Below are 21,501 nucleotides of genomic sequence, written 5' to 3' on the forward strand. Positions count from 1 at the left end.
TGCATCTGCCACGTACACTGCCAGCCGCCCCAACTATTCTTGGCTTCTTGAATCTTCCTTCAGCTTATCTTCAGTTCCTTGAGCTACAAGTGTAACAACGTGTATTCCAAGAACAAAACAAACCCTAGATCTCGACAAACACCATCGATCCTGCCGTGCCACCATGTAATTTGCAATATGGGTATCCTTGTGCCATCATTTGAATTCCACCCATATTCTAATTCACCAGGTAATAAACTATTCTAGCTAGTTCTTTTAAGTGTGTATAATCAATGCATTTTAAGCGTTTGTTTCTTGGACTTTAGGCTTTCTCTCAAATCTGATATCTTATTTTTTTCTGTTCTGTTTTAATTATTCAAACATGATGTTGCCCAAATTAAAGGTTGAAAATTTACAATATTTTGCATGCATGTTTTTGGTCCCCATTTGTTTCATCGTAAAATGATTTTCGTCATAAAATCATTTCAAAAAAATTATTTTTCAGAAAAATATTTTTCGCTTGCTTGGCGCCATTAATACCGGCCAGTGTCTAATAAGAAAGAACGCCGAGAAATTTTTTAAAATTTTCGTCCTTTTTTTTTAACAAAATGCAGATAAAAATTTGAGGCCTTTTTTTGAATGCAGCAGTGGGTAGAAGCTGTCGAGAAAGCGACATTAGATTTCATACACTTTGTTAGAAATCTTAATTCGCCATAATCGGTTTAATTTAGAAATGTTATCCGAGTGTTTGTTCATTATATGAACTGCAAAAAATAGGCACATATATGTATTAGATCGAACGCAAACATCTTCAACTTCGAGGAAAATTTTCGCCTTCCAGTCTGTCTTTTACTCACACTACCACAAGTCCCATCTAGCTAGAGAGAGATGAACTGCATACCAAGTACTGGATCATCTCCCATGAAAGGGGGGGATGGACCGTACAGTTACACTCACAATTCTTCATTTCAGGTACGTACTTCTCTCTTTTTCCTTCTTTTTCTTTTTTTGCTAAATGCAATAGATACAACATTAATATATGATTTCATTTTACAGAGACAAGGGGTGGAGACCGCCAAGGCGTTGATCAATGAGGATATCGCCGAGAAGCTTGATATAAATGAACTCATTTCTTCCTCTTCATCTTCTTCAAAAGTATTCAGTATTGCGGATCTGGGATGTTCTGTTGGGCCTAACACAATCATTGTGGTGGAAAACATTATGGATTCTGTGAAGCTCAAGTACCAATCTTTTGGCCCCAATAATCAAGGAGCTCTGGAATTCCAAGTGTTCTTTAATGACCTTCCCTCAAACGATTTTAACGTGCTGTTCAAGTCTCTTCCTTCTTCTGACAGGCAATACTTTGCGGCTGGTGTACCAGGCCGTTTTCAAGTTCGCTTGTTTCCCAAGGCATCTCTCCATTTTGTCCACTGCTCGTATGCGTTGCACTGGCTCTCAAAGATTCCAAAAGAGTTGGTGGATAAAACCTCACCTGCGTGGAATAAGGGGAGGATTTGCTTTACCAATGCCTCGAATTATGTTAGGGAGGCTTACTCTACTCAGTTTGGCAAGGACATGGAGTCCTTTTTGAATGCCAGGGCACAAGAGCTTGTCTGTGGAGGGCTCATGGCCCTTACCATACTATGTCTTCCGGAAGTGATTTCCGGGAAATGTTTGGCCTTGGGACTTAATGATCTTTTGGAAGCTTGCCTCAATGAAATGGTCGAGGAGGTAACAGTATTTAATAGATCAAGCTTAATTAATTGCCTCATATTTAGTTCATTTCTTTAATTAACTGAAATTAATTGCTTGATTTTGCCTTAATTAGGGAGTGCTAAGTGAAGATATGGTGGACTCCTTCAACCTCCCACAATACTACGCAAGTAAACAAGAGGTTGTCAGTTTGATAGAGAGAAATTTGTGCTTCAGCATCGAAAGAATGGAACCTTTAGTCCGTCCTCCAAGGAATGGAATGGCTCCCAGTGTCGAAAGTACGATCTCGGCCTTTAGAGCAGTTGCGGAAGAACTTCTTGTTTCCCACTTTGGAAATGATATCATTGATGAGCTGTTTGGTCGATTCAAGAAGAAAGTTGTTGAGTCCTCCATCTTGTCAAAATCTGCAGACAATCCAGGGATGCTTGAATTATATGTCCTTCTCAAGCGCAAAGTAGATTAATCAATAATCATGATGTTTTTTTTTGGGGTTGTTTGGGGTTTGATATTAATTATGTCCTACCTTTTGCTTCCTGCGTATAAATCCTGTATCAAATGTATCATGATTTAAATATTTCTGTATTTGCTAAAGAGTCCCTGTCAAATGGTTAATTTCCCAACAATTTTAGCCATCAGATTTTTAACATTTCTGTAAATTCGGGTATTGGATTTGCTAAATTAAAAAATTAAGGGCTAAAAAGTAAAATCGAGTGATTTGAAATTTTTTTTTTTTAAAAAAAAAAGGACATTTTGGTGAAAACAATTACAACTGAAGGATATTTCCGGCAACACGTTATTTCAACGGCTCTGGCCGTTGCGACTCCGAATCTCCGTGTATTACATAAACCCTCTTGTTCGTCTCAGTTCTCAACCCATTAATCTATCTCTCTGTCTCTCTTCTCTCTCTCTCTCTCTGTGAGACAGTGAGACGACGCAATTCTCTAAAGTGCTCAAAGATCGACGACAACATCAACACCTTTCAACTCTCTCTCTCTCTCTCTCTCTCGATCACTATATTTTGTTTATTTGATCTAAATATTTCTATTCCAGGCTTTGTTTCTTCGTTTATTATTTCTTTATTTTATAACTTTATTTCAAGGTTTAGCTCTATCCCTTTCTCTCTATATATTGCTTTGTGTATATCTATTCTTTTGGTTGTTTTAGCGTTATGGATGCAGGATCTTGGAGTTCTTCTTTTAACTTGAAGCCGCAGATTCGGTGCCCGCTTCAAGAACAGTATATGCAGAGAAAGAATGCTCGAGAAAACGTAATTTCCTATTTCTCTCGTCTTTATTTTGCGTACATATTTATTCTTGCTTGAAATAGTTTTTATCATGTTCTTTAATTCTTTACTTTAAATATGGTTTTGAGATTATGATTTTTTTTTTTTTTTCGTTTCATGATTAAACTTTGAATTGGGTTATCTTGAATTTATTTTTGAAATAGGGTTTTGATTTTATTTTCTTAAATTTCAATTTCCTTTTCATTTAACTTCTGGAGAGTTTATTTCCAAAATCTTTTATCTGAAATAGGTGCTTTATATGGATTTTGATTTTATATTTGTTACTAAACCTGAATTTTGAACGAGGAGTTTCTCTTTTCTCTTCTCAAATTAGCACTATGTTATTTCTTTTTTTAATAAATTTGGTTCCTTATATTAGGGTTTGTTATGTAGAGATTAAAACACGCATCTATTGAAATTGGGGATTTGTTGCTAAATTGACTGCCAAATGTTCTTGGTTGTTTTGCACTTGAAACCTCAATTAAAAAAAACAAAAAAAAATTGTGGAGAATAACTTCTGTTGCAATTGTCTAATATAATTTTCTTTCTTATAAGCAGTTAGATAGATTCATCCCAAATCGATCAGCAATGGACTTCGATTTCGCACATTACATGCTGACAGATGGGAGGAAAGGCAAGGAGGACCTGCCTGCAAGCTCACCAGCAAGAGAGGCGTACAGGAAGCGGCTGGCTGAGGCCTTCAACATGAACCGGACCAGAATTCTTGCCTTCAAGAACAAAGCGCCCGCCCCAGTGGAGTTGATCCCACGGGAATTATCCTCTTCTTTCCACAGTGATAAGCCAATGAAGCCCCGGCGACACATTCCTCAGGTGGGTATATGATTTTAGTCTTTCATAGATTCTGTCTTATAGAAATTATGGCCTATGGACTTGAGTAAATTTAGCATCTAGTTAGGCAGATTATTGTGAAGATGGAATATTAGGTGGACCTTTGAATTGAACGGCTGAAATTTTGGTTGGTTGAGGAATGGAAAAAAAAATGGAGTCTTTTGGCACTATGAAAATTAGGAAGTTTGGGCCATATTCCAAATGCTGTTTGATCATATACACCTTTTGTTTGTTACTGCAATATCCACATTGTGGTATTAATTATAGTACCAGCAGAGCTAAATAAGTCTATTCAAGTGACCCATTTTCTTGTAAAGATTGCACTTTTTTGTCTTTCATAATGTTGCCATTTGAATTTATGCGAACATCATATAGAGTTGGGGGATTATCTGCATATAGGATATGGCAAATCTTTTGACCATGAGCGTTATTTGTGAACTCAGTTTTTTATTACCTTTCTGGTTCAATAAGCTTTGTTGATTTATTCCTATAGTTCTCGTGCTGTCTTTTGAAAGCTGTTATGGTCTAATTAATTTGGTTTGATTATATGCAGACTTCTGAGAGGACATTAGATGCCCCTGACCTTGTGGATGATTATTACCTGAATTTACTGGATTGGGGAAGCCGCAACGTTCTCGCAATTGCCCTTGGAAATACAGTTTATCTGTGGGATGCTTCAAATGGCTCTACTTCTGAACTTGTCAGTATTGATGAGGAAGATGGCCCCGTTACAAGTGTTAGCTGGGCTCCTGATGGCCAGCACATTGCCATTGGCTTGAACAATTCTGAAGTACAGTTGTGGGATTCAACAGCTAATCGACAGGTCCAATTTTTCCTAGTTCTTTCATATTCTTTATCTATTTTCTGATATAAAATTTTGCTAATGCTTATAATTATCGTGTTGTTGTTTTTACAGCTAAGAAGCTTGAAAGGTGGTCATAGAATGCGAGTGGGGACTCTGGCATGGAACAATCATATCCTTACAACCGGAGGAATGGACGGTCTAATCATTAACAATGATGTAAGAGTCAGAGCGCACATTGTTGAAACCTACAGAGGCCACAACCAAGAGGTTTGTGGGCTAAAATGGTCAGCCTCAGGCCAGCAATTGGCGAGTGGAGGTAATGATAATCTCCTCCACATCTGGGACAGATCAACGGCATCTTCAAATTCAGCAACGCAGTGGCTTCACAGGCTTGAGGATCATACTTCTGCAGTGAAAGCCCTTGCTTGGTGTCCTTTCCAGAGCAATTTGCTAGCTTCTGGTGGAGGCGGAGGTGATAGGTGCATAAAGTTCTGGAACACCCACACTGGTGCATGCTTGAACTCAATTGACACTGGCTCTCAGGTTTGTGCTCTGCTTTGGAGCAAGAATGAGAGAGAGCTGCTTAGCTCTCATGGTTTTACTCAGAATCAGCTCACTCTTTGGAAATACCCATCAATGGTGAAGATGGCAGAGCTCAATGGTCATACCTCTAGGGTTCTTTTTATGGCTCAGGTATTGTAGTTACTTAAAAGAGTTTAATATTTTCCTGACCATAACTTCTGGCCTTGTTCATAGCTAATAGTTTTCATCCTATACTTTTTTCCAGAGCCCAGATGGTTGCACTGTGGCATCAGCAGCAGGGGATGAAACACTCAGATTCTGGAATGTCTTTGGGGTCCCGGAAGTTGCTAAACCTACTCCCAAAGCAAAACCCGAGCCTTTTGCTCATGTGAATCGCATCCGATAATCAAGATAAAGCTGTAGATTTCAATTCAAACACTCTCTTCTCTGTTAAATTTGATTGGATATATATATATATTCAGTGTGAGTACAACAGTTAGTTGTAAAGGTTTTGTGAGTAATTTGTGTCACTGGTGGGCCTATTTGAATTCTGTTACAATACTCGTAAACAAAATGATAAGAACTTTTGTCAAGAACACTAATACAAAGTCACGCGACATATATATATCCTTCACAACCAATTAGGACTTAATTAAAAACATATCATATGACATGATCATTGAGGCTAGAGAATTTAGACATGATATTGTGACCATGTCGATTAGTGGATGGCATTCACCATCACCATCATGATGCTTGTGATATTAGTAGCCTAGCCCACTTAGAAACTTGAAAATGATTTGTTGAGAGGGGCTCTTTCCCCGAACAACTTGTTTGGACCGTGAGCTTCTTAAGCAGGGGGCGGAGCTACTCTTTAGCTTGGAGGGCCAGCCCAAAGGTTTTCTTCTAAAAAAAAAAATCTAAAAAGAAAAAAATATTAAAATTTTATTCCTAATTTTTTCTTTCTTAGTTTTGGCCCCTCCAAAGTTTTTTGTTATCAATTTGGCCCTCCATAGTCTAAAACCTGGTCTGCCCCCCTGTTCTTAAGTGAGGAGTCCTAGCAGACTCTCTCACGACCTCCTGCCCAACTACATGGAATATAGAGAATTTTCGAGGTTTGCAATTATAAGAAATTCTGGTCCCAAAAATTTTAACTAGTTCAAAAAACACTTAATTGGCCATCAGTTACGTGGATTGTCTAAACATGAGAGCTTCTGTACATATAATAATAGCCTAATGAAGCTTCAATCTTTCTTTCATTAAAAAAGAAATAAGAAAAAAAAAAAAAAAAGGTTCCAATCCTTCTGATTTTAGGGAGTATAACTCTCGGATTAACGTGATAATATCTATGATGTAGTCATGCCATTATTTTTAATTCATTGAAATATTCGCCAATTGAAATGATGGTATATATGGATCTCAAAAATTTACATGATTAAGGATCATATTTTAAATATTTTAATAATTTAATATAATTTATAGAAAATATGATACGAATACCACATGTTCATGGTAGAATATTGATATGAAATTGTATGATACATGTGGGAGCAAACACAAACCCCTAATAATTAAGAATTATGTTACATGTCACCCACTTGTCATAATTTTAATTTTTTTAAAATAATAATAAGAAAAAAATACTGTCCACTCTCGTTGTTTAGTGATATCATGAATTGCTTGCAAATTTCCATGGCACGTGTAATTGGGATTAAATTGGACAGACAGGTGTCACCACCCAAGCCCATATAATATGGATTTAGGTGAAGGAGTATCATATATAATTAAACCACACCTAAGCATGCTAATTGAAAATTCTTCAAATGACAATTAAATGCTGGTGTTTTTAGTTTTTGGTTTGAAAAGGTGTTCTAATATGAAAATTATTTTTGTATTTGTATGGGTAGTTTATTAGTATTTTTGTTTGGAGAATATAAAACAAAAAATTAATAATATATAGAACTTTGAATCGTGACAAATATCATTTCTATTTTATGGTCAGAATTTAACGTTGGTGTATCTAACTGGGTATATAATATCACATTATTTTAAATTTTTTAAAAGACGTATTAATATTGACATCGTGTACATTGTTAAGATGCACCAACTTTAAACCTTGACCATGAAATGAATATTACCAGTTTCATTTAAAATTGAGAGGGTTATGTTCCCTCCAGTTTAAGGTTAAACTATGTCATTTCTATTAATACAACTCTCAAATCATGATCCATGTAATTTAGAAGCCCGCCACCCAAGTTGAATGGTTTGGTCACTTACAAATGGCATAAAAAAAAAATATTAAGGGGGTGTTTTGCTACCTCCTAACCATTTTGGGTGGTTTCAGCCGCTCTCAAGCGAATTTGGGGGTTGCAAAAACCACTTAATAGCCTTGAAAATAGTTTAACCACTACCTCTTCCAATTTTTTTTTTATTAGTTTTTTTAAAAAATTATAGGAATATTTTTATCATTAAAAAAATTTTGGAGACTTTTTTTTATTTTTATGTCTAGGGTTATGTGTACTTTTTTTTCAAATTTTATTTTGTAATTCATTGGCAACACTATCTTGTCATCTTATTGCCAAAATCTTTTTAATTGAAACAATACCGAATGAAGACTCAAAAAATTAAAAAAAAAAAAAAAAAAAAAAGGAAAAAAGGAAAAAAAAAAAAAAAGGACGAGGGGTAGGGGGGAGAATATCTAAAAACATAAAATTGATTTTTGTGATATTAGAGTAAAATTTAATTATTTAACTATTGGTGGGCATGGGAGAGGTGGACCGGTTGAGAACTTGAGACTTTGAGAGGATCCAAATCCAAGAACCAAACCCAAAAGTTCAAAAACAGCAAGCGAGCAGGAGTCCCACCCACGTTTCATCACCTTCTCTCCGCTGCCTCCTCCCAATCGCAGTCTCTCTCTGTTTGTGTAGAGAAGTGGAATGGCTGGAATCCGATTGCAGCCGGAGGACTCGGAGCTCTCGTCGCAGCAAAGCCGAGGTGCAGTGGCTGATCTCATCTCCGACGACGAGCGCTCGGTGGCGGCCGACTCCTGGTCCATCAAGAGCGACTACGGCAGCACCCTCGACGATGACCAGCGCCAGACCGACGCTGCTGACGCTCTCTCCGCCGCCAATTTCCGCGCACCCTCCGATTACAGGTCTCTTTTCTCTACACATCTATAGCACTCCGTTTGTTTTGCGAGAAAATTCGTAGGAAAGTCACGGAAAATATCATCAATCACAAATTTAAGCATTAGGTTTTTGCATTGTTGATATTGCAGAGACTTATTGACCAAGATTAAGCAAAAATCTGAAACTGTTTGTAGTTTAGATTTGTGAGATGTGATATGGAGTTTCTAGAATTGATCAATGAGGTTTGTGAATGTGTGTAAGAAAAAAAAAAAAGAAGGAAGAAGAAAAAGATGTTAGACTGTGCGGTGGAACGCGAGATTTTGTGGGGTAGTTTATTTGATGTGTGGTTCTGGCGAATTCATCAATTATCGAGACTGATTGATTGTATGTTAGTCCAAGGAATATATTAGATGTGAATTATCTACAACTTCATGAGTTGTTGATTTACTTTGAACTCTTGGTGCTGGTTCACAGAGGTTTTAGGAGGAAGTGATTTGTTTGGGGAAGTGCTGAATTGTGACTGCTTTTTTATTAATCATTAATATCTTATTGCATGTGCTTGTTCATGTGTATTGATTTTTAACTCGTGTTGTGTGTGCAGTTCTGACAAGGAGGAAGCAGATGCTGAAGAAGCTGTGCAATCGATGCTTGGCCTTCAGAGTTATTGGGATACTGCATATGCAGATGAGCTGACAAATTTTCGCGAACATGGCCATGCCGGTGAAGTTTGGTAAGTGTTAATTTGGAAATGTAATCCTCCTATTATCATCCAATGTTTTTTGTGACGTATGGGCATACTATAGTCTATGACAATATATATATATTTTTTTTAAGTAATAATGACAATCTCATTAAAAGCGTGAGGCGCCCCTAAGTACACAAGAAGTATACAAAAAGAACAACCTAATTAGAAAGAGTAAAGCGAAAAAGAAAATCACTAAAACTAATTGGCAAAGGAGGCACCTACGCCACCATCCAAAGATTCAAAGAATAAAGAAATAATATGCCCGGTAGACCTCTCCCTATCCTCAAAATTTCTATCATTCATTTCCTTCCATGAACATCAAAAGAGGCACGCAAACACCATTTTTCACCCGCAACGCTCCTTGGCCTACCTGCCAAAGGACCACCAACAATCATACAAATCAATGACACGTCTAGGCATAACCCAAGACATTTCAAAGCGATTGAAAAGAACACTCCAAATAGCAGAAGCCACATCACAATGAAGAAGAAGGTGGTCCACAGATTCTCCATTCCTCTTGCACATGCAATATCTATCCATCACGATCACATGCCACCTTCTAAGATTATCCAAAGTGAGGATCTTCCTAGAGCTGCTTACCAAGCAAAAAATGCTGCACTCAAAGGAGCCAAAGTTCGCCAAACACTCTTCCAAGGGAAGCTGCTACCTTCCGAACAAGCCAAAGAGCTATATAAGGATTTAACCCTGAATAAACCTCTTTTGGGCGGATTCCACAACAGCTTATCTACATACTAAACTTCTATTAGAATAAACCTCTTTTGACAATACTTCCATAACTGTTCTTTATAAAACAGAACCTAAAAACTTACTTAACTAAAAAAAAACAAAATCAAAAACAAAACAAAATTAAAACAAAACCTAAAAACTTTCTAACTAGGGTTCTATTTTCTAATTTCTATAGATGAAAACAAAGAAAAAAAGGACTCAAATAGCCTAGTTTCTATAGATGAAAATAAAGTTGCGAACACCATTGCCATGTACATGATATAACATATTTATTTGATGAGTAAAGACCTGATCAAATTGAACGAAAGGGTTTTACTCCATTAGGTGTGGTTTACCAGTAGTGCGAATTCTCAGCACTGTGTACAAATGATAAGAAGTTTTAAAAAGTAAGGGTTGTTACCTCCCTAGGAAGGTAGAGCCCTTAGGGAAAAGAGACCATATGGAAACTTATTTGTGCATAACCTAGTCAATTCCACATGGTCAAAAGTGTGATATTAATAACAAGATATTCATGTTTCATGGTTAAATCTTAAATTTTGTTCTAAATTGACAGGAATAATTACTGAATGGTTAATGTAGCCGAATCATGTCAAGCTATACACAATTTAAAATATTTCTTAAGAGGTACACCTTGAGTATGAATTGGAACCCATTGGATACACTTCAAGCATTGAGTAGAGGTTCAGGTATAAGTACTAACTTTTGGGCTCGACTCATTTCTCCATGTACGATTGCTAGTGGCTTCTTTAAGATATTTACTAAGATATTTTCTTGAGGTTTTATCTTAGGTCCCTGTATGCTAGAGGAACTGCTGAAATGTAATGAGAAGAACATAGAAATGATTGAATGTACTTTTTCATATGATAGAAATGTTAGAACTGACTAAAAGTACTCTCAGGCCTTTGCTGAGGTAATTTAGGATGGGCAGAGTTGGGCTTGATCTTAGGTTTGAATTTCAGATATTCCTATCTCGTACTCTGTTCTTGTAAATTATTAGAGTATTTTGCGCTTTCATCCACTGTTTATGAGGTTTTAAAATTCTCTCTTTTTGCACAGTGGACTTCATCTATTTATTTTTTGTCCTTTGTTTTTGTAGGTTTGGAGCTGACGTCATGGAAGTAGTTGCTTCTTGGACCAAAAGCTTGTGTATTGACATTTCTCAAGGTCACTTGCCGAATCATGTTGATGATATCAAGTCTGAGCTGGTTGAGCAGGGTGATAAATATTTGTCTACATGGAGTGTTCTTGATATTGGGACTGGCAATGGTTTGCTTCTTCAAGAACTTGCTAAGCTAGGGTATGCTTTGAAATTTTGACTATATTTCGGGTAATACTTGCTTAATATTTCTGGTAATACTTGCTTTGAAATTTTCTTGTTTTTTTGCCCCTACTTTTTAGGTGGCTTCTCTTGTAGACTTCTTGTGTACATGGTGGCGCCTTACACTTTTAACGATATCTCGATTACTTATATTTAAAAAAAAATAAAAAATACTTGCTTAATCTACAAAAAGAAAAAGATAGTTCATTTTCATTTTTTTAAGGAAACAGAGTAAATGTTTTGTGTTGATTGATGTATGATAATCCTAGGAAGACCATTCTACAAAATTCTAGATAGAAGATACATGTTTTTAGTAACTAGGCATGGGCATCTTCGGGTATTGCCTCTTGTTGTCCCCGGTGTTGATGAGGATCTAGTTGGAGATCTCAAAGAGCCAGGGGCAAAGGAGATGGGTTGGTGGACCGCTTGGTCATTGGGATTTATTCTTGTTTGCAATCCTTAGACCTTAAGGGTGTTAACTCTACATTCTCGTCTGTGCTGGAATCATGCATGAACTTATTGAGTAGTCAGATTAGAAAAAGGTGCTCATGAACAGAGTTTAAGAATTGAGTTGGATCCCTCATCTGGGATTCTTGGGAAGATGATCAAGTTTGCCTTTGCTAACAGTTTAATGTACTATCTCCCTTCAGCCCTTTGACAAGTATATTGGGACTTCCTAGAGTGATAGGTATGTGAATGCGATTTAAGGGATGCTCATAAGATGTTTGATAACATGATTGTATGGGGTGTTCAATCTTGGAATTCTTTTCCTTCTAACTAGGTGACTTCTCTTGTATACTTCATGTGTACTTGGGGGTGCCTTACACTTTTAATGATATCTCGATTACTTATAACAAAAAAATAAAATTCTTTTTTTTGATAAGTAAGAAGAGAATTTTATTAGAAAAACGCAAAGCGCAATCAAGTATACAGGGGGTATACAAGAGAGACAATTAAGAAGAAAAGGAAGAAGAAAGCAATACAAAGAAATCGTTATAACTAATCTCTAGAGGTGCTAAATACGCAGCCGTCCAGGAGTACAAAGAATGAAGAAAAAAGGAAATGAGCTCCTCTATGGTTCTTTCTTTGTCCTCAAACTGTCTATCGTTGCGTTCCGTCCACAAGCACCACATAAGACAACAAGGAGCCATCTTCCACACGACCGCACTACTGGACCTTCCCCCCGACCACCAACATGCAAATAAGTCTATCACCCGAGAAGGCATCACCCAATACAGACCGAACTGGCTAAGGATGACGTACCAAAGAGCGCGTGCAACCTCGCAATGAAGGAGAAGATGATCCACAGTCTCCCCGGTCATTTTACACATACAGCATCTATCAATCACAATGACACGCTTCTTTCTGAGATTGTCCAAGGTGAGGATTTTCCCTAACGCTGCCGTCCAAGCGAAGAAGGCCACTTTCAATGGGGCCTTGGTCCGCCAAATACCTTTCCAGGGGAAAAAAGAAGCTTCTTTGCAGGCAAGAGCCTTATAGAATGATCTAACATCAAAAGACCCTTTTCGAGAGAGGGTCCACCAAAGCCGGTCCCCCCCATCTTGAGCCACCTTGGATGAATACAGTAAGGAGAAAAAGGAAGCCATAACGTCCACCTCCCAATCGTGAACATCACGGAAAAATCTGACATCCCACTGATAGGAACCACTTACCGCTACCAAATGGTCTTCTACCAAAGAATCCTTGACACAAGCTATATCATATAGAACTGGAAAGGCTTCCTTGAGGGACTTCTCTCCACACCAAACATCATCCCAAAAACGAATCCTCGACCCATTGCCCAAGATAAGTCTGGTATATCTACAAAACAAGCTCCACCCCTTCCTAATGTTCTTCCAACTCCCCACACCGTGAGACCCAAGGGGATCTAAGGAACACCAACCAGCCCTAGTGGAGCCATACTTCGCATCCACCACGGATTTCCACAGAGCTTCTCTCTCATAAGCATAACGCCACAACCACTTCCCTAACAGCGCCTTGTTGAAAATTCTCAAGTTTCGTATGCCTAAACGACCTTCAGAAATAGGATGACAAACCTTGGACCAACTGACCAAGTGGTATTTGAATTCATCGCCTATGCCACCCCACAAAAAGTCACGATGCAGCTTCTCAATGCGACTAGCAACACTGGAGGGAATAGGGAATAGAGAGAGAAAATATGTAGGACGGTTGGAGAGAGTACTCTTTATAAGGGTAACCCTACCCCCCTTCGACAAATACAACCGCTTCCAGCTAGCCAACCGCCTCTCAATCTTCCCTACAACTTCATCCCAACAAGACTTAGCCTTGAAAGGAGCTCCCAACGGAAGACCAAGATACTTTATAGGAAGAGAGGACACTCCACAGCCCAATATGTTAGCCAGACCGTCCATATTATCCACCTCACCCACAGGAACCATAACAGATTTGGCCAGATTAATCCTCAATCCTGACACAGCTTCAAAAGAAATAAGAAGCATACGAAGATAATGAAGATGATCAGAATTAGCCCCACAAAAGACTAAAGTATCGTCTGCGAACAATAGGTGAGAAATGTTAATAGCTTCGCTGTTGCCAGAACCCACAGAGAACCCTGAAAGGTAGCCCTTTTGAACAGTAGCGAAGAAGAACTTACTAAGAGCCTCCATCACAATGACGAACAATAGTGGTGACAGTGGGATCGGGAATTTTATGTTGCTTAGTATCTGTTTAGGACAATGTCATGTAGGAATATTGTTTCTTCTTTCTGGTTGATTGTGAGAGAGAGGGTGTCTTCAGGGAGAAAGTGGGGAAATAATTTACTTGTTTCCAAATTCTTTAAAAGAAAGGGAAAGTCTGCAACTTAGGAGTGGGTCATAGGTGATTTTCATCTATTAGGAGGCCACATTAAGTTGGGGTGCCTTAGTGCTTGCAAAAGGGAGGGGAAAAAAATTAATGGTTGATAGGTGGAGGGTCATGCGTCTTTTTGGTTAAAGTTTTAGACACATGTCAAGCATATGGTCGCTAAAGTGTCATTTTTAGCATCAATTGAAATGGATTATGATTCACTCTGAAATTAGGGGGTGACTTTGCAAATATATCTATAGTTTAGGATGGATAAGTGTCATTTACCCAAAAAGAACGTGTAATAATTTTCTTTTATTTAATTTGGATTTTATAAACAAATTGAAAAAGGTGTTGTGGGGGGGGGGGGGGGGGGGGGTTTGCTTGCTGAGCAGTGCCCTGTCACTATATGATTGACTCAGATAAATGCATAATTCATCTTTTTTATTTAGTTCTGTCTACGAGACCCTTTATATTTATTTTTTTATTTTTAATTTTTAAAAAGACCCTTACCACAATAAATGACAAAATAACCAAAAATATGGACCTTTGAATCGCTGGCTTTCATCTGCTAGTTCACTTAGTGTTTTGGGAATCAATTAAAGCAGCTGAAGCTTGGTCAATATACTTGTCCAAATGGATGAAAAGAATGGGAATGATCAGAAGTTCTTATACAGGCTAAATTTTGATAAACAATATTTTGTTTGATGAACCCCGAGAAGGATTTTCTTGGAAGAGCCTTGGTTCAACAAGAATCTAACTTGAGCAATTTTGCAATTTCCTTGTCCTTTTCTTTTCCCTGTACAAGATCCTTAAGGACCCTAATTATAATAGGAAGCTTACTGACTCTGTGTGAAAACACAATAACCATGTAAACACCAAATATGAGTACGGCCAACAATTGAGACTAAAAGGTTAATTTAATTGCTTACGATCCAATTCCACCTAGCTTTAATATCCCTGGTACATGCTATACAACCAATCGAATAGGCTTTCCTACAAGGTCAATTTTCAGTCCTGGTTGTCTCCCTATAAGTAGACATGATTCAGTCTTATTTGATGTGTAACTAATGAGATACCTGACTTCCTCATTTATTGCAAGTTTGTCTAAATTAGGGATGAATAAATAAGAAACATTGCCAGACAATGTCATGTTAATATTATACTGTAGCATATCCTTCCTAGGCATTGGTTCTTCTCTTAATAGGATTTGAATTTGGAGATGGTTTTCTGGAACCCATCATCATGTGGAATAGTCATCATTTATAAACAGGTGTTTCGAGGACTTGGAGAGGTCCTTGGAGGATATTTTAGCTTTGTTCTTTCATACTTTATATCTTTGGATGGTGGCTTTTGTGTTCCCACTGTCACTTAGTTTTGACGTTTTCCTTGTTCGCTTTTCTCATTCTAGTTAAGGTGTTTCTTTTTGTATACTTCCGGTGTACTTAGAAACGCCTTACGCTTTTAATAAGACTGGATTATTACTTATCAAAAAAAAAATTATGTGATCTTTGTATTTGAGCATATGAATAAAACTTGAAATGATTCAGACAAAGAGATGGAAGATCAAACTCAAGTTGAAAAATATTGGTGTATGTTAAATACAAAGATTTTTTTTTAAAATTTTTTGTAATTGATATATTTATCCATAATAATGATATCTCTTACACAATGCTATCCGCAGGCCATACTTCCAAGATATTATGACATTTTGGTTAAAGAGTGAAACTTTTTTTTGTGCTTCTAATATTAGCTAATGCTAAAATTAATGGAAATCTTGGTGTTTTTGGTCTCAGATTCTCTGATTTAACTGGAACTGATTATAGTGAAGGGGCAATTCAGCTTGCTCGAAGCCTTTCTGCTCGAGATGGATTTCCCAATATTAATTTCTTGGTATGACTAAACGTTGAGAATGTTTTGGAGTTGTGATAATTTATAACCCTGTGTAGTGCTTCTTTATACTCATCAAAATAATTTCAGTGTTGCTTATCCCATGGTTTTTTTTTTTTTTTGTTCCCTTCAGAGCACATTGTTACTTTGACAAATTTTAGCTTCCACTTTGTAGGCAGCTTGATAAACAGCCTTTGCCGGTAGACATTTTTTAAGCCAACCTGATGGCTACTCGGAAGGATAGAGTTAATTAGGAACATGAAAATTTAGGTTTGGCTTCAATTCTCAGAAGAGAAGAGTCTGCAGTTTGAAGTGATCCCATATAAAAAGATAGTTCTCATTGAAATGCCCTTAGAGAGAGAAGACTAATGCACTGCTAAGAAGAGTTGGAGGATTGAATTGAATTGCATATTTCTAAAAAAAAAAAAAAAGTAAAAAGGCACCCTTTTTAGTGCCTGGTAATTCACAAAATCGTGTGTTTTAACTGCGTTTAATCACATGCATTTTGATTTAGGGGTAAGAAGCACTTGTTCTTTGATGCGTTGCGATTTAAGCTTGCAGAGGTGCATTTTGACAAACCCTTATGTTTCTAAGTAAAAGCAGGTTGCCCCTTTAGACATAGATATGAGGTGGTATGTTGCCTTTTCATTATTATTATTATTATTTGAAAAGTAAAAGGATTTCATTAAAAAAACCAAAGGGCGCACCCAAGTACATAAGAAAAATACAAGAGAAACACCTAAACAACTGAAGAAAAGAGATTAAAAAAAAAGGCCATGAAAACTAGAAACGTGCAAACAATCATAAGCAGCTATCCCACTGAGAATGGTATGTTTTAGTTCTCAAAGAGGATATAAAGAGAAACCATGGTCAAACTAAGAATATCCACTAAAATAATATCATTCTTGTGTTCTTACCATTCAAGAAAAAGTAACAAATGAAGGGGAGAGAGAGAGAGAGCAGTAGAGGACATTTGATGGTGCAGATTTGTGATTAAGGAGCTTACACACATACTTTTGAGAAGGTGTGTACATGTTAACATATGTTGGGTACCGGCAGCAACAATTCTAAGGCATTTGATATCCACAACTAATTCTTTAACAATTGGTGGAATGATTTGAACAAAGCAACCTCACTCACACATAACACATAAAAATATTAACCATCAAGCTTGTTCATTGAGAATTTATTCATAAGATACTGATTTGAAGGCACCATATTGTGATCGATAACCCAGATTAAACAAAAGATTGAGTCTTCTTTGCTTTACGACCTGAGTTCCTTGGAGAATCTTTCTGTCTTTGCTGAAGCGTAAATGGGGTATTTTAGAAGCTATAAAATGTGTGCTTTGTAGTTGCTACAATGAAGGATTTTAGTCACTGTAATTTTACGATTTGATGAGTACTGCATCTAGTTCTTGAGCAAGCTGGACATGTCTCGCTTCTTCATCTCATATTTATTTCTGTTAAAGCCCCAGCTTTTAACACAAAAGATTAGTTAGCCTTTCCATTAAAACCTTTTAATAATTCGGGACGCCATGGAAGAGGAGTTCCAGGTTTTTGCGCGCCAGAAGTCTAAAGGAAAAAGGGAACTTCTTTATTTACAGAGTTCCATCAACTACGGTGACGCGAACTATCCCTCTAGGCGTAGGAATGCCGGTCGGAGGATTTGTCAGGGTTCGAACATGGGGTCGGACTTGGTTTCGGTTCCGGATCCCGTTCTTGTCACCGAATCTTCTCATTTTCCTCTCCCGGGTTCTTCTTTGGCTTCCTCAGAGGCTGGTCGGAAACATTCTGTTCTTGAGGACTTAGGGAGTGGGTCGGAGAATTCAGCCGTGGGTCCACAAGTTTCCATTGAGATGGGCTCGCCGGTAGGGAGGATTCTTCCTCCCTCCTCCCTGGATGATCCCACCTCCAAGCCGTCAATTCAGGACAAGGGGGATAGATCTTTGGCTTTAACTCCTATGGAGTTGTCTATGGCATGCTCTATGTATTTCGGGGATAAGGGGGATAGATCTTTGGCTTTCCTCTCTGCCCTTGATGAGGAACATAGGCGATGGGATATGATTGATGATTGTGAGATTTAGGGGCTTAGGGGATTAGGGGCTTAGGGTTGGGTGGTTTTGTGGTTTGTTCCTTGTCGGGTCGGTTGTGAGGCTGTTGCTTCTTGTATACTCCGTGTGTACTAGGGGTGCCTTACGCTGTTTTTAATAAAATTACAATTACTTATCAAAAAAAATAATTCGTGATTCTCTATAACTTTGGAATATGCAATGGTAGGTGGAATGGTCGATCCCCTCGCTCGTATTGATTGTGAACAATAATGAAAGAAATATAGACAATCATGAAAATGGACTTTAATTGGCAATTCTCAGCTAGTTTTTTATTTTATTTTATTTTTTTGCACAACATAAGAATTTCATTTTCCAAATCTAGTATATGAAGTCCTTTCATTCGTAATTCTCTGAGAGACCGATACAATGGACACCTAATTTATTGGCTTGCTTGAGATCAATAAAATTTGATGTTCTAGTTTGTCAAGGTACTCAATCAATGGAACATGAGCTTTGCTAGAGCGGCTCATGATTGAGAAGTGGATGTCTTTGGCTTGTTCTTTAGGGTGTTGTATTTAGTTAGAGTGAAACAAGGTGGTGAAGACAAACCGTGGTGGGTCCTCCCCAAAAAAGAGTTGTTTGATGTTAAATCCTTCTACAGTGTCATGGTTGTAATTTCTTTCATTTTCCTTGGAAGAGTATTTGGTTGATTAAGGTTCTTTTGAGGGCGGCCCTTTTTGCTTGGCCGAAAGCCCTAAGAAAGATCCTTACCATGAACAATCTCAGGAAGCGGCACATCATTGTGGTCGATAGGTGCTGAATGTGTAAAAGGAATGGGTAGTCCTTAGACCATCTTCTCCATTGTGAGGTTGCTTGTGCCATATGGATGTTTTCTTTAGACGATTTCAGCTATCTTGGGTTATGCTCAGACGAGTAGTCGACTTTTATACTTTTTGGTAGAGTGATGCTATGTGAAAGATGGTATCTTCGTGTCTTTTATGGTGTCTATAGAGAGAAATGAATGCAATAAGTTTTAAGGACAGTGAGAGAACATTAAAGGAGATTAAGTCTTTAATTTTCAATATTCTATATCTTTAGACAACTGCTTTTATTTCTCTTTTGGTAATTAGTTATCATAATTTACTTGTTCTTTTTGCTCCTACTAATTAAGTGTTTTCTTTTATATACTTCTTATGTACCTGGGACGCCTTATGTTTTTAATGATATCTCGATTAAAAACAAAGTTTGTTAGGGTACTGGTTTAGTTCTATTTTAAGCTTTTATTGAAAGCTAAATTTAAGTGATACCGTTTTCCTAGAACCCCAAGACTAATGGCATATGTATCTCAAAATGGAGTAATTTTATGTATCCTGTCAAATGGATTTTTATGTGCATTTATGTCTCATGTTCAAACTTTAAACACCCTCATACACCAGTTCATTATTGTGAAACCAATAGCCTTCTTATTAGTTTAAATTAGATATATGTATACAGTGTTACTGATACTAGTCTGCAATAAATTGAACTCTTATATCGATTCTTTTGCATCTAAACCTTCTGTAGCAGATAAGGACCCAAACTTAACTGTCACTTTATTTTTTTATAAGGTTGATGATGTTCTTGAGACGAAGTTGGGAAGGCAGTTTCAACTTGTCATGGACAAAGGAACTTTAGATGCCATTGGATTGCATCCTGATGGCCCTGTCAAAAGGTAACATATAGCCTCTCTTTCCTGCAGTGCTGCAAATTAAGCCTTTTAATAGAAAATCTTCCCTGTCATCTCCCCCCTATCGCCCCCCACCAAAAAAAAAAGGAAAAGAAAAGGGCTTCTTGAACTGAGTTATAAAAATGATACTGCCTAGTGAATTCCTTGTCTTTGTATTTTAATTTCTTTACTATGTGACCCTACTTCTATTTAACAAGACTAGGAAAAATTTACCGTCCCTTTAGGTGCTCCAGGACTTCTTCACGAACAATTGTTGCATTAAGCTTCCATTTGATCAGCTAACAGTACAAGTAGGACTGAGAAATTTTGGACTTTTATGTTTTCTGATTTTCAGGATGATGTATTGGGATTCAGTTTCGAGATTGGTGGCTTCTGGTGGAATACTAGTAAGCATCATAGCTTAATTAGCTTACATTTGTTACTGGAATTGGTCCGTTATCGTTTCTATTACTTTTACTATGTAATTTGGACAAGCCTTAGTTATTTTGTGGAAACTCCCATTGGAAGCATCATGATTAGCTTGTACTGTATCATTTTATAGCCATATATGTTTTCAAGTTCTTACTCCACTGGATGTTCTCTCTTCTCTACTGATCATGGCGGTGCTGTCTTAGGTGATCACATCGTGTAACAGTACAAAAGATGAATTGGTACAAGAAGTGGAAAGTTTCAATCAGAGAAGGATTGGTGTGTCCCAGGAACCTGAGATGCCTAAGGACCAAGAAGCTGTCAGAGATCCTCCATTCCGATTCCTGAGTCATGTTCGTTCATATCCGACATTCATGTTTGGTGGATCCGTGGGATCACGTGTTGCCACTGTCGCGTTTTTACGAAGCTGAAATTATGAGTCCTTTGTCTTGTTGGTATGCTTTTGGTCAAATGGTTTGATACAGTTTATGTTTGTCATGTTTATGTGCGTGGGAAGAAAGTGGGAAATTACTGACTTGTGTAAGTTCATTTGTTTGAGACAATGAGATTTGCTGATTCATGTGAAAATGAGGTTTCTCCAGGATTTCCTTTGTTAGGGAACTAATGTGACGTCTATTTGTAATTAATTTACTTGAAGAAATTGGATTAGACTGCTATTAACATTTAGAATTTAGGTTACCATGGAAAAATATTTAATGCACAAACTTAATTTGTCATTGCGTTTATCTGTAATTTAATGGTATTTGACAACTATTATCTCTACTAAATTAAAACACTACTAAAAAAAGGCTAGAGACATGGTCTTTCATGGACAAGGATCCATTGAGATGAGCCGGTTAGTGCAAATATAAGGGGCAAAATTGCTCTAATTTTAAAGTCGAGACAATTTTATTTTAAATGCTAATTAGTTAGTCTCCAAGGGGTAGCTCAATCGGTTGGGGACCATGCCTCATGAAGCGGAGGTCACTAGTTCAAATATTTCTTTCCCCTCTTGTGTAGACATGTAAAAAATAAATAACACTAACCAGCTTCTCTCTATTTTAGGATCTTATTCCGCCACGAGTAATATATGCTAAAATTCATTTTTTTTGTTCTTTTTTATTCTTTTAAAGTTGATATAACTTTTAAAATTATTATTAGATTAAAATTTAATAGTGGCCAATCTCAAAGTCAATGATGATTTTAAAAGCAACATCGACTTCAAAAGGATAAAAACAATTCCTAGCATTACTCACGCCATCCGTTTTTAATAAACTTCTAATCCTAAAAGAATTTGTAAACGGCATCCTACATGGATAGTGCTACATCATTAATTTAAGAATTTGATTTTCACGTCAGGTTTTTTTTATTAACAAATTCATATGTTTAGAAAATTGAAGAAAACACAAAAAAAAACCTCTACCATTAAACGCTCCATCTTCCCCCCCCCCCCCCCCCCCCCCCCCCCGCGCGAATCATCTCATCGTTTTATTTTATTTTAAAAAATAAAAAA

General features: G+C 37.3%; 3 protein-coding genes across 3 annotated transcripts; all 3 read left to right on the top strand.

Annotated features, from left to right (window-relative positions):
• Positions 1–37: 37 nt before the first annotated feature.
• LOC133859332 (loganic acid O-methyltransferase-like) lies at positions 38–2,283 on the top strand. Its single transcript, XM_062294707.1, has 4 exons — positions 38–229; positions 757–951; positions 1,036–1,710; positions 1,808–2,283. Exons 2-4 carry the CDS (start codon positions 868–870, stop codon positions 2,153–2,155), a joined length of 1,107 nt encoding a protein of 368 aa, XP_062150691.1. The 5' UTR covers positions 38–229; positions 757–867; the 3' UTR covers positions 2,156–2,283.
• A 175-nt stretch (positions 2,284–2,458) lies between these two features.
• On the top strand, positions 2,459–5,643 carry LOC133859331 (cell division cycle 20.2, cofactor of APC complex-like). The gene is made up of 5 exons (XM_062294706.1): positions 2,459–2,959; positions 3,533–3,805; positions 4,377–4,646; positions 4,740–5,321; positions 5,416–5,643. Exons 1-5 carry the CDS (start codon positions 2,861–2,863, stop codon positions 5,554–5,556), a joined length of 1,365 nt encoding a protein of 454 aa, XP_062150690.1. The 5' UTR covers positions 2,459–2,860; the 3' UTR covers positions 5,557–5,643.
• Positions 5,644–7,928: 2,285 nt separating this feature from the next.
• LOC133859334 (uncharacterized) lies at positions 7,929–20,613 on the top strand. The gene is made up of 7 exons (XM_062294709.1): positions 7,929–8,304; positions 8,880–9,008; positions 10,867–11,067; positions 15,708–15,804; positions 19,462–19,565; positions 19,915–19,966; positions 20,195–20,613. The coding sequence occupies exons 1-7, from the start codon at positions 8,087–8,089 to the stop codon at positions 20,417–20,419; spliced, it is 1,026 nt and encodes a 341-aa protein (XP_062150693.1). The 5' UTR covers positions 7,929–8,086; the 3' UTR covers positions 20,420–20,613.
• The last annotated feature ends 888 nt before the right edge of the window (positions 20,614–21,501 follow it).

Source organism: Alnus glutinosa, chromosome 2, assembly GCF_958979055.1.
Source record: "Alnus glutinosa chromosome 2, dhAlnGlut1.1, whole genome shotgun sequence".
NCBI lineage: Eukaryota > Viridiplantae > Streptophyta > Magnoliopsida > Fagales > Betulaceae > Alnus > Alnus glutinosa.